At 38.6% G+C, this 13,745-nt stretch overlaps 1 protein-coding gene across 1 annotated transcript in view; it reads right to left on the minus strand.

Annotated features, from left to right (window-relative positions):
* Positions 1–54: 54 nt before the first annotated feature.
* Positions 55–13,745, minus strand: part of ZBTB25 (zinc finger and BTB domain containing 25) — a 17,404-nt gene continuing 3,713 nt past the window's right edge. The window contains exons 2-3 of the mRNA XM_012656173.1: positions 4,648–4,827; positions 55–1,275 (exon numbers count right to left, since the gene is read on the minus strand). Coding sequence (XP_012511627.1) covers positions 141–1,275; positions 4,648–4,820 — 1,308 coding nt within the window. The 5' untranslated portion in view covers positions 4,821–4,827 and the 3' untranslated portion in view covers positions 55–140. The remainder of the gene's footprint in view (positions 1,276–4,647; positions 4,828–13,745) is intronic.

Raw genomic sequence — 13,745 nt, forward strand, 5'->3', positions numbered from 1 at the left:
TGTACAACCTTAAAACTATGGATAAATTGCAAAGAAAAAGAGTCAATGGGGAACTTGAGGAGGAAAATACTTTAAGAATAAAAAATGCCATGTGAATTTTCTTTTTCAGAATTGGTATAAAAATTCTGAAGGAGAAACTGCTACTCAACTAGGATAGCATCCACATTTTCTTGTGTGAGCTCTGACTCTAAGGCACAAGGCACCTCTAAATGCTCTTGCAACAAGCGAGAACTTTTCAGGGAGATGTCAGACCAGTTGTCACAGTATGGCTGAAATCTCTGGCCCAACGCATTGCTAAACCTTTGGCAACGATTGTATCTGTAAGATTTACCTTTGTGTATAAACATGTGTTCCAACAATTGGCTCTTTCGAAGAAATTTATGACCACAGATGGTACAGCTGATTTTTCTTTTCCTTGAAAAGGAAAAATTACAGTTTAATTCTACTGGCTCCGTGTCTTTGGAGATCAAAGATACTTGACTGATCTGCAAAGGCTCTGTGGTACCCCGGTTTGAGTGGTCAGGCTGCTGATCATTTTCCTTGACGATGAAGGAGCTGAGCCTGCGGCATTCAAGAGCCTCGCTATTTTCATTAAGTGGATGTACTTCACCAAGGTCATTACTTTCCAGAATGGAAGCAGGGACACCGAATGGGAGGGATCCAGATACATGTGTATGGAGATGTTGTCTTAGGTTACTACGGGAATCAAAACGTTCCCCACAGTAATGGCATAAGTGTATTTTGATACTGTTTTCAGTAAAAGTGGGGCCTGTTACCTCTGATGAGGATGAGGGATGGTTCTGGGAGATCACTGATTCCGGGTCACATCTCTCCTGCTTGATGGACACTGCGGGCTTCTGGTGCTCCTCCAAGGTCTGGGTAGCAGGATGGGTCCTCTGCTGGTCTGCAGTGCCATCATCTAGCCCAATAGCAAGAGAGAGCTGCAACTGGGGGTGGTCACCCTGGACAGTAGCTCTGTTTCCACTATTATTGGAAGCGGCTTCTTTGACCTCCAGCCCTTGTTTGACAACTGGTTTTTGGGTCGTTGAGATCTGAATGCCATACAAATTTGAGGACTGCACAGTCTCTGGTGAGAACACTTGATTCATTTCAGTTGCAATGTGAGAAAGGTAGTCGGCGTGAAGAAATCGAATCCCTTCCTCCAAACGACTATGATCCACAATCTGTTTTGGTCCTTTCCCGGTGTACATAATGTGCAACAAATAGCTGAATATGTCAGGTTGGATGTCAGTTGGTTGTATTTTTATGCATTCACTGTTAAAAACAAAAACAGACCCACAGAAAATGAAACATAACCTAGTTGGCCTTTTAGTTTACAGCATAGTCTTAGGCTAAAGCAATTTCTTCCTAGCAATCTGCCTTGATGAAACATGACCACAAAAGCTTAAATCTTCAAACTTTCATTTTATACCAATTTTACTGCCCAACAATAAGTCCTGATGGGCCGGGTGCGGTGGCTCGTGCCTGTAATCCTAGCTCTCTGGGAGGCCGAGGCGGGCGGATTGTTTGAGCTCAGGAGTTAAAACCAGTCTGAGCAAGAGCGAGACCCCGTCTCTACTAAAAATAGAAAGAAATTAATTGGACAACTAAAAATATATAGAAAAAATTAGCTGGGCATGGTGGCGCATGCCTGTAGTCCCAGCTACTTGGGAGGCTGAGGCAGGAGGATCGCTTGAGCCCAGGAGTTTGAGGTTGCTGTGAGCTAGGCTGACGCCACGGCACTCACTCTAGCCCGGGCAAAAGAGTGAGACTCTGTCTCAAAAAAAAAAAAAAAAATATTCTGATTAGTTCAACATTGACACTAATCGAGTGACTCCTAAGCGACGTGCCCTAAACTAGGTGCCAGGGGGTAGAAAAATAATGAATAAAATAGGTACCCTGCTCTTAAGGAATTTAACAGTCTATTGAGTATTATAACCAAAAGTACTGAAAACAGGTACTCAAACAGATACCTGTATACCAATATTCACTGAAGCATTATTGATAGTAGCCAAAAGGTAGAAACAACCCAGGTGTCCATCAAAAGATGAATGAATAACCAAAATGTGGCATGTACATATAATGGAATATTATTCGGCCAGAAAAAGGAATGAAGTTCTGATACATGCTACAACATGGATGAACTGAAAACCCTGAAACATTATGCTAAGTAAAATAAGCCAGACAAAAAGGAAAAATATCATATAAAATATCCAGAATAGTCAAATTCATATAGACAGAAAGTAGATTAGGTTTCTGGGAACTGAGGGTGAAGGGATGAGGAGTTATTGCTCAATGGGTATAGAGTGTCTGTTTGCGGTGATGAAAAAGTTTTGGAAATAGATAGGGGTAATGGTTGCACAACACTGTGAATGTGATTACTGCCACTATATTATATAATTAAAAAAATGGTAAAAATGGCAAATTTTATATTTATATATATTGCCACAATAAAAATGTTTAAAAATTTTAAACATAATCTATTAAAATTGATAATATTTAAAAATTATGCTAACCTTATTTTTGCTTCCAAAATATATTAATATATCTATTCTTTAAATCACAAATCAATATATTACTAGGTATAATTTTGAAAAGCTTTAAAATAATCCTAAATTCAATTTTTACATATGAATATAGAATTCAGGTAATAGATGGAAATAATTGCATAACAAGAAATCAGAAAACCCCTTGCAAAATTGGAATAGAGACAACCTGAAGGAAATGTTGGATATCAAGGAAGAATGCAATCAATCAGTCAATGGCTTACCTTCCATGGAGCAGAAGTTTGTCACAATGCACTGGGTGTCAGTAGGATGGCAATCCATTTCTTTAGTCCTGATATCTCTTCCTCTTGGGTTCCACTCTTAGCTCTGTCCCACCCATCTACATGGTCTGTAGCAGGGTTGTTTTTTTTTTTGGATATCAGTTCAGAGTTCTGCTAATATGATTTTTAGTTGCTCAACACAGATACCACATAGCAGGCCAGCCACTTTTGTATCTCTTTGGTTTAATTTAGCATTGTCCCTGGCACACAATACGTGCTTTGAGAGCTGAACCAACTCACAGCTTTCAGAGGAGATTGATCTGAAGGTAGCATTTCTAATATAGTGAAAGTAATCTACACTGACACTTAGGTCAGAGAAGAAACTCAGTGGCCTGGCTGAAAAGGCTGCCCATCACCTGTCCTGTCCCCCACTCCAACCTCCTTTCCCCTTTGTGTCATACATTCCAATCATTCTGATCTACTCTGTTGTCTGAATGTGCTAGCCTGGTTCATAGCTACATGTTTTCATGCCGTATTTTCCCTCTATCTGCAATGTACCTTCTAACATTCCTCTATAACACCTGAAAAATTCCTTCTGATTCTTTAAGATCCAGGGCCTCTGTAAAGCCTGTTCCAACCCTCTCAAAATAGGGCTGCTGAAACCCTACTCTAACTTGTACGCACTTCTATGATAGACTTACCACATTATTAACAACAGCAACTAACAGTGCAAAGCTCTTTTCTAAGCACTTTAATGTTACTCATCCATCTAATCTTCTCAATACCCACGGGGTGAGTATACTGTTCTAGCATTTTACAGGCAAGGAAACTGAGGCACAGAGAGGTAAAGTACACTCAATTATTTGCTTTACACCCATTACCTCTCTATCAGACTATGAATTTCTTGAGGGCAAAGAATATAACTTACCTATTACTGGGGTCTAGCACAGTACCTGACACATAAGTATTAGATAAATATTTGAATGAATGAACAATTATATTGAAATGTACAATTTAGGCTGAACTCCTAAGTATTAATATTTCATGTAAGGTCCTTTAAAAAAAAATACAGTGAGCCAGGTGCAGGGCTTGCACCTGTAATCCCAGTTATTTGCGAGGCTGAGGTGGGAGTCGCTTGAGCCCAGGAGTCTGAGGCTTTAGTGAGCTTATGATTGTGCCACTACACTCTACCCTGGGTGACAGAGTGAGACCCCATCTCTAAACAAAACAAAAACATAGAGTGTTCTGTCACTTTCAACCTAGGATGGACTAAAACTACTCTTCACCAAGAGCTCAGAATCTGAATACTCACTTTCTGCCCTTTCCCTACATGCCTATTATTTTGGGGTAACCCAAATTTGAAAAAGCAAAAGAACTCTTTGAAGAAATATTTGAAACAAATGACCTCTGAACTGTAATATGGAATATATGGTGGGTAGAATTATGACACTGAAACCTTGCTAGTAAAGTGTTATGAAACAGAAATCAACAACTTGGTGATTAAGAGCACAGACCTTTAACTTCAGATAAATCTACATTCGAGTCCCACTTATTCGTTATACAACCCTGACTGGGCAAGTTACTTACAAGTTAATCTCAGTTTCCTTTTCTCTAAAATAGGGATAACAGTAAAATTTATATTATAAATACTTAATGCTTGGGTATGGGATAAGCCTTCAATAAATTTTAGCCATTATTGTTTTCATTATCTTCCACCTTGGATCCTATACACTTAGTTTAATTACTGATGTACAAAAAAATTATAAATTTTTCTTCTTAGGGTGACCCCATAACAAAGAATCTCCAAAATAATATTATAATAAAGCTTATATAAATCACAATATTAAAAATTCTTCTGATTTACAAAAACACATCCTTACCTTGTTTGGTGAATAAATATCATCTTGAAATAGTTAGAAAAGGCAGCAAGCACTGCTCTGTGGGCTTTGAAGTAAACATCTCCAATAGCAACTGTGCAATCACACAGAAAACCAAATTCTCGCTGCATGTTCAGCTGCTGCAAAAGGACAAGGCTATGGCTAGCAGTGTCCATTGTGGCTCTGAGAAAAAGGACAACATAAATACATATGTGTGTGTATGTATATATATATTTTTTTACAAAATTGCCTACAGTTCACACAAATCTATAAAATTGCAAGGAGACCTAAGTTTAAATAAAATTATCCAACACTTCCAAATACTGTTATTTTTACCTCAAACCTAGTTAACATTAAAACCCCCCATTATGACAACTTATATAAACTCTGCTGAACTGTAAAATATGACCCTTTTTCATCTGGTAAGAAGGTAGCTTGGTATGAGTGACGTATGAACAAAAGGAAGGCCTGTCCTTTCCTATGTATATGACCACAATGTTTCTAATCCTGCTTCCTCATTGGAAAAATGGAAACAAGATAACTGATCCCTGCCTCAGAGTTAAATGAGACAACGTCTGTGAAAATCATGTTGTAAGAGAAACTACTACTCAAATGTTAAGCTATAAATGTTAATAACAAAACAGGGTGTCTTGGCTGGGCTAGAGCTGTCACTGCTCCTTAGGGATCCTCTGGTGCTCAGGGGACACAGGCTTCCTGATTATCATAAAATATTAGGGGGACTTACCAGTCACAGTAGCTCAGGAATCCTTAAAATAGATGTTAAACCACATCCCCTGATTTACATGGGGCCCAGGAGCCTCATGAGAAAGAACTTAAATCCTGATCTCAACAACTTCAGACATACATAAATACATAGGTTCCCAAAGGAAGTAGAAGGCAGGATGGAACAATTGGGTCTCAGGGGGAAAATCCTACATGAGGCAGAATATGCAGACTTCTGGCCAAGAGGCCTACTATGAGCAGCAAGGACATTCAGGAGTGCCCTAGTTTCAGGCAGGTGGGAGACTATACTTCATTATCTTCTCTACCCTAGCTGTGCAGAGAGCCCTGATGCTTTAGGGAGAAGACAGGTGTAGAATAAAAGGCATCATTGGGTGGTTGGGAGAACATCCTCTGAAAGAGCAGACTCTGAAAAAGAGAATGAGGTTCCCTCACTAGCCAAAGAGACCAAGGTCTAAGGAGGACAGTGGTAGAGTATGGGGTTAGCCATCTGAAGACTGGCAGTAGCCTGGGTAGCAGACAGTTGAGGGATTGATAATATGATAAAAATAGCTAATATTTTATAGTGCTTCCTACATGTTAGGCACTTTTCACTCGTTTAATTCTCAGTATAACTCTGGGAATACTAAATGCCTCTTACAGATGAAGGAGCTGAATAAACACAGAGAGTTCAAGTAATTTACTTAAGGTCACACTGATAGTAAGTGGCAAAGCAGGGGATTCAAACCCAGGCGACTCAGGTCCAGAGCCCAAATTTCATTCCTCCCCACCTCCCAAAGGGAATATGACCCACAAACTGGAGAAACCTAGGGAACAGAAGGGTTACACATGAAGACACCCATGGGGCCAGGCAGTGGCTCATGCCTGTAATCCCAGCACAATGGGAGGCAGAGGTGGAAAGACTGCTTAAGGCCAGAAGTTTGAGACCAGCCTGCGCAACATAGCAAGACTCCATCTCTACAAAAAATAAAACAATTAGCCAGACATGGTGGTGCATGCCTGTAGTTCTAGCAGCTAGGGAAGCTGAGGCAGGAGGATTGCTTGAGCCCAAGAATTTGAGGTTGCAGTGAGCTATGATCGCCACTGTACTCTAGCCTAGGCAACAGAGCAAGACCCTGTCTCAAAACAAAAACCAAAAAGCATTACAAACATGGTAGAAGCTCCCTCACATCTCTCCCTCATTCTATCCTCCCACCCACCTTGCCTCCAAAGTAACCACCATCCTGAACTTGGTGTTTATGACTCTCTTGTACATCATTATATTCTTACTGCTAGGTATATAACATTTAAGAAGGTAGAGTACTGTTTTGTGTGTTTTAAAATTTTAAGTAAGTAATACTGTACTTTAGGAATCCTGCACTTAACTCTGCATTGATGCATTATTTTAAACACTACTTCTTCAAACGTCATAGTTTTCCTCATTCCTCTTCCAATTAAAAAAAATAAAACTCTTACCCCTTACCACCTCATTTTTAAAAGACTTTAAGCAGCAATAAAATAAGAAATAACAAGATAACAGAAACTACAGACTTGAACCTATCCTCTAGGAATATAAAAAAAAATCCAAATTGTGAGTATTGTTCCAAGAGGCCATTTAACTAAAAGTCACCTACTCATTGTACTTAACACATTTCCCTGATTCTAAAACACCATCAATTTACAGGGATTTAAAAAAAAAAAAAAACCCTCTATGTAGGAAATTTCAGTATGTGAAAAACATGTCTTAGAATCAATGAAAGGGTTCAAATTGAAGTACCTTAAAGTAGCCTTACAAATTGTCTCAAAAAAACTAAACCCTCAGATCATAAACATTTTTAGCAGCTCTTTCTATTCTATATTATGTGTTAGTATAATGAACTATTAAACCATATGGAAATGAGAAACAGCACGCCAATAAGCCAAAAATCTTATGGTTAATGGTCCATAAGTAACAGTTAAATTCTTCACTTACTCAACAAATATTTTTAAACAGAAATTTAAAAAAGAAAAAATATTTGAAAGCACGCATTGTACAGGCATAGAGATAGAAAAATAAAACGACAGGTGCTATACTCAAGATTACAGGCTCACAGGGAAGGCAGAACATCAAACATCAATTATAAGATGAAGCAAAAGCACTGAGTGTCACAGAGCAGTTCAGAAAACATTCTGTAATGGGGAGATAAATACAGGCGACCTGATGGAAAATAAGGCCTTTCAATTGGATTTACATGAACAGGCAGAAAAAAATGGAATGAGTAAACTTAATGGGAGGGGTATAAATATTAGATAACAGAAGAATTCAGTTTGGCATAGAAAAAACCAAAGTAAGCAGAAGGAAATAACAAAAGATGGCATCAGCTCACAGAGGGTACTAAATGTAAAAGGTACTGCAGTTGTGTTTAAAGTGAACTGTGTAAGATGTTTGAGTGAGAACGGCATGATTAGTTACTTACTCTGTAGGAGGGAGAACAGTACAGTAGTTAAAGCTTGGACTCGGGAATCAACTTAAAATTCCAGCTCTGCTATTTACTGGCTGTGTGGTCTTCAGATACAACACTACGTCTGTTTCACTTATAAAAAATGGTTAAAGACAGTATCTACCTTATAGGTTGTTATATGGATTTAATAAGACAATGCATAGAAGCATTTAGAAATGGTGGGGCCCATAGCAAGTGTTCAATAAAAGCCAGTTATCATCATCATCACCATCAAAAGAAGGCCTGTGAGTCAATACTGCTCAAGTAGCAACACAAAAAGCATTAGTAAGGGAAAGGCATAGAAAAAGGAAGACTGGCTAGGAGCTTACTGCAATATCCAAGTAATGGCAGTGGGAATGAAGGAAGGAATGCAAGAAATACATCAGACACAAAACATGACTTGGCAGCAGATTGGATGTGGTCAGCCACACGAAGATCAAGTCAAAGGTGAGTCTCAGAATTCCACCTTGGATAACTGGAGGAATTCATCCACTCCTTCATATCATATTTGCACAGTAACTGCCATGTGCAAGCTATTGATGTAAAGGCAGGGTCCCAGAAAGCCAGAGAAGAGGCATAGAAACTGGCTTGGTAAGAGAGGTTTCACTTTGGCCACAGAGAGTTCCAGGTGTCTACCCAAGGACATCTGAGTAGAAATGTTTAGTGATCACAGTGGCTCAGTAAGTGGGACTGGGCTCTGGAGAGAGCAGGGATATAGAGGGAGATAAGGCCTCTGAAATGACAAGGCTGAAGTAACCAAGTACAGATGGGACTATGAAATAAGAGGGAAAAAAAGCTAAGAATGAATTTCTGGAAAGCACAGAAAAGACACAATAAGACAGAAGAAGAGAAATAAGAAAACATATTGTCATTGAGGAAAGGCGAGGGAGGTGAAGGAGAGGCAAGAACCTTGTAGGAAGGAAATGGCAATGGCACAAAATAGTGAAGAGAAACACGGTGGTGAGGCCCCTTATAAACACCCTCAAGTGTGGTGAGCAAGACATTCCAAGTGATCTCTGACAACAGTTCAGGAAAGCAGTGAGGGTAAAATATCTGACTAAAGGGGGTGTTAGGAACCAGAGCGTAGGCACAGACAGGACAGGACATTGAGGAAGCTACAGATCAAAGGAAGACCTTTCAGCAGCAGTCTCTAGAAGCCAGAAGCGATGCAATCAAAAGTGTAAGTGTAGCAGTTAGCTGTGAAGAAAAGAGGGATCTCTTTTTCTGACAGTGGAAAAGAGATGAATGAGATAATGAAAAAGAATCTGAGAGTACTCTTTTAGATGGCATTGATTTATAAACTATGAAGTCAGTCCATATGTAAAGGGGGGGAGTTTAGGCCGTGAAAAAAACCTGGAGTAATAAACCCTGACACTCATATAGAACACTGAAGTTTACAGAGAACTTTCATATACACCAATTTTATTTCTCCTTCTGTTTCAGATTAGATATTTTCTACTAATCTATCTTCAAATTCACTGAGTCCTCTGTCAATTCTAATCTGTTAAACCCATTCAGGGATGTTTTGTTTCAGATATATTTTCAGGTCTAAAATTTTCATTTCATTCTTTTTTAAAGTTTCTATTTCTCTGCTTTATATCCTTGAGCATACGTATTATAGCTGCTTTAAATTTTCTCTGCTAAATCCAATCTTTGGGTCATTTTGGGGTCAATCTCTATTGATTAGGGTGATGGTTTCCTGTCTATAGTCATCTCAGATTATATCCTAGACATTGTAATTAATATAGTTGACTCTAGATTCTGTAATATTCCTTCTAAGAGTGTTGATGTTTTTGTTTTTGCAGACAATTAACCTGGCTGGACTTAAACTCCAAGTTCTGCCTCCCCTATGGTGGACAGAAGCTGAAATCTGTTCCTTTTAGCCTTAGGTGTGCTGTTTGGAGGCTGCTCCATACATGTACAGTTCAGGGGTTTGCAAGAGATTCAAGCATAGGTTATAAACAGTATTTGTGATTATGCCACCCCAACATCCTAAGATACACCCCCTCACTTTCCAGCTATTTGATCACTCTGAGCTGTCTTTTTTTCTTCAAGCAAGATTAGATTACGGGTTACTATTCCAGTTTTAGCCACCTCCTTGTATCACCAACTGGGACTTTCCCTGGGTCTAAAAGCTATAAAAATGGAAACATATCTACTGTTGTTCCCCTCTTTCAATTGCAGACCTCATTCTAGTTTCTGTAACTCTCAAATGTATTTTTTAGAACTTTTTTTCCCCCAAGTTTATGGTTTTTATCAGCAGGAGCTGTCCCAATAGGAAGTACTCAACCATTATCCTATATTAGCAGTTCTAAAACGTTTCGGTCTCAAGATCCATATATACTCTTAAAAAAGTATTAAAGATTGTGAAGAGATGTTTATAATTTTTTATCAATATTTACCATATTAGAAATTATTAATAAAAGTGAAGGATGGAAGCAGTGTCTCACGCCTGTAATCCTAGCACTCTGGGAGGCAGAGGTGGGAGGATCACTTGAGCTCAGGAGTTTGAGACCAGCCTGAGCAAGAGCAAGACCCTGTCTCTACTAAAAATAGAAAAATTAGCTGGGCATGGTGTTGGGTATCTGCAGTCCCAGCTACTCGGGAGGCTGAGGCAGGATGATCGCTTGAGCCCAGGAGTTTCAGGTTGCTGTGAGCCAGGCTGATGCCACTGCACTCTAGCTGGGGCGACAGAGCGAGACTGTCTCAAAAAAAAAAAACCCAGCTGGATTCTTTTATTCACTCCTGCATTCAATATGTTGTTGTATGTTGTTTTGGTTCAAGTATATGGAGAATTTGGTCTTAACAAAAGAAAGATTCTCGGCTGGGTGAGGTGGCCCACGCCTGTAATACTAGCACTCTGGGAGGCAGAGGTGGGAGGATCGCTTGAAGTCAGGAGTTCAAGACCAGCCTGAGCAAGAGTGAGACCCCTACTAAAAATACTAAAAACAGAAGAATACTAAAAATAGAAAAAATTAGCTGGGTGTGGTGGTGGGTGCCTGTAGTCCCAGCTACTTGGGAGGCTGAGACAGGAGGATTGCTTGAGACCATGAGTTTGAGATTGTTGTGGGCTACGCTGACGCCATGGCCCTCTAGCCTGGGCAACAGAGAGAGACTGTACCGAAGAAAAAAAAAAAAAGGAATAAAACATCTTTATAAGATAAAAAGAAAAAAAAAATGAGATTCTTACAGACCCACCAAAACCTCCTATGGGTCCTTAGACCACATTTTGAACCACTGTCCTACATTATCGTTTTTTTTTAATCCTATGAGGTAGCAGAGCAAGTACTATTAGCTCTGTTTTACGGTTGAGGAACCACAGGCGCAGAGAAGGCAGGAAAGGTACCCAAATTCGAACAACTAGCTATGAAATGGTGCTGGCCATATTGGCGGGACTTTAAACCGTTTCTTCAAAACCCCCATCTAGAACTTTCAACATATATAGTGATGGCAGATATTGAAAATATGTTCAACCAAATAAGGGGTTAGTTTCCAAGCTTATAAAATGAAACATTCAGATCTGTTTAAAAAAACCCCAATACACACAATACATTCATTCAAACTTGTTTGCATAATAGGAGACCTTTGATGTTTTTAAGGCAATGTACCAGATTTTACCTCAAATCGATAGCTCCCATCCATTGCAAAGTTATTAGAACATCTTCTAATACAACTTACTTTGCAAATTATTAGCTAGGCTTTTTATATAGCCCTTGCTCATCCTTCTTTTACCATGAATTTTATTTTCTCTAGTATGTCAAATAGCCAAAGTTTCCCATGCATTCTTAAAAGTTACATTTAAGAATTTTTGGTGGAAATTTTAAGTTTTACAAAAATAATTTATCATTTTATATTTACAAATACTAGAACCAAAATGTAAGAGTCCTACATTTTAAAAAGTTTTATCTGTTGTCAAAGTGGTATTTATATTATAATAGGTTTAGCATTGATATTTAAGAGACTACGAAAACCTTTACTTTCTAGATTATATAACTCTGGATTAGTTCAAGCTAAGTAAGATGGAACAACTTTATACTAGTATGTTTGTTTAAAGTTAGCTTGAATGTCAAGCTAACTTTATTCAAGCTAATCTTTAATTTTTATTTATGTAGAAAAATCTATTGTATTTGTTAGACTGGACTCTCAGATCTATGGTGGCTAGAATGATGTCCTGGACTACACAGCTCTTCATTCTCTCAGGCTGTAAGAATCCTTAATAACAAAGGAACAAAAGGATTAAGACATCTGTTTCTGCAGGAAAACATATAGTCTTAAATAGTTTCTCTATAAATCCCTATCACTGAGACTTCATGATTAATTATCATTAAGACAAGGAGACAGGAAAGTTGGCAGAGGAATGCATACAGCTTTTTTGAGCTACTTACTCACAGGTATAAATACAAAGGCAAAAGCAAAATATTCCAAGTGCCTTATGATAAAAGACTTCATATAATAACTTTAACTTTTTTCTTTCTTTCTTTCTTTTTTTGAGAGACACGGTCCTGCTCTGTCACCTAGGAGTGCAATGGCATAATCACAGATCACTGTAACCTGGAACTTCTGGGCTTGGCTAACTTTTTAGTGTTTTTTTTTTTGTTTTTTTTTTTTAAAGAGACAGGGTCTCACTAAGTTGTCCAGCCTGGTCTTGAACTCCTGGCCTCAAGCAATCCTCCCACCTTGGCTTCCCAAAGTACTAGGATTACAGGAGTGAGCAAAGGTGCCTGGCCACTTTAATGGCAATTTTTTAATGGCAATTTCACATGATTGTGGAGGCATGACATTTAATCACCTAGAGAATGAAAGAATGTCTGGAAGTTATTTTATCCTGGGACAGAGCTCTTATCCTTGACTATACTGTAAAATCTACAGCAGAGCTGTACTGATGTCTGAGCCCCACCCCAGGCTAACCCAAACAGAATTGCTAGGGGTGAGGCATAGATTCTTTTTTAAAAAAGCTTTCCAGGGGATTGCAACATCGCGTTTCAGTTAAGAACCACTGCTCAGAAGAACAGGGGACCAAGGAAACCCAAGAGAGCATTTCACACTCTAGAAAGTACACTGATATTACAAAAACCTTTACTTTCTAGATTGTAGTAACTCTAGATGAGTTTAAACTAAGTAAGATGGAACAACCTTCTACTAGTATCTATAAAGAAGAAATTTCACAAGTATTCGAAGTGTGGGAATTATACTAATTAAATTAAATGAACAAATAATAACAACTATAATTCTAATTCTCACTTTAAACTAAAAAATTGGCCAGATTAAGAAACAAAATTGTTCCTAAACTAGTAGAGTAGGCATGGGTAGGAAGGTGGAGGAACATACTATTTTCAGACTTCTTTATAATAGTATTTAAGAAAAAGAAATATTTACTGTCGTACTCCATTACATCTACTTTTATAATATCTAAAAATGATATAGAAATTCTGAATACTGAAAATACTGTTTGAGGTAAAAATTCTAGACATCTGCTTATGAACACCTACTCACAATGTTAAAGAGGGAATGAAGTAGACATGGTAGATGATACAGGAAGAGCAGTTACGCTCCAGAAATCTTTAACGGATCAGGGAAACGTTTTTGGGGGCCTCCTGCCTGTTGGCAGACACAACCAACCCCCAAGCTTCTCTAACCCCTATCTAAACAACATTACATTGTGGGATGCCTGATAAAGCTACGCAAACAAGAATGCTAACAACAGTGACTGCATATTGTTAATGGACCTTAAAAAAAAATCAGAACCCTGGGAAGGAAAAGATTCTTCTTAGTCCATTAAAAAAATAAAGACTGGCACTCTGGGAGGCCGAGGCAGGTGGATCGCTCAAGGTCAGGAGTTCGAGACCAGCCTGAGCAAGAGTGAGACCCCCGTCTCTACTAAAAAAAATAGAAAGAAATGAT

Source organism: Propithecus coquereli, unplaced genomic scaffold (assembly GCF_000956105.1).
Source record: "Propithecus coquereli isolate 6110/MARCELLA unplaced genomic scaffold, Pcoq_1.0 Scaffold5, whole genome shotgun sequence".
Lineage (NCBI taxonomy): Eukaryota > Metazoa > Chordata > Mammalia > Primates > Indriidae > Propithecus > Propithecus coquereli.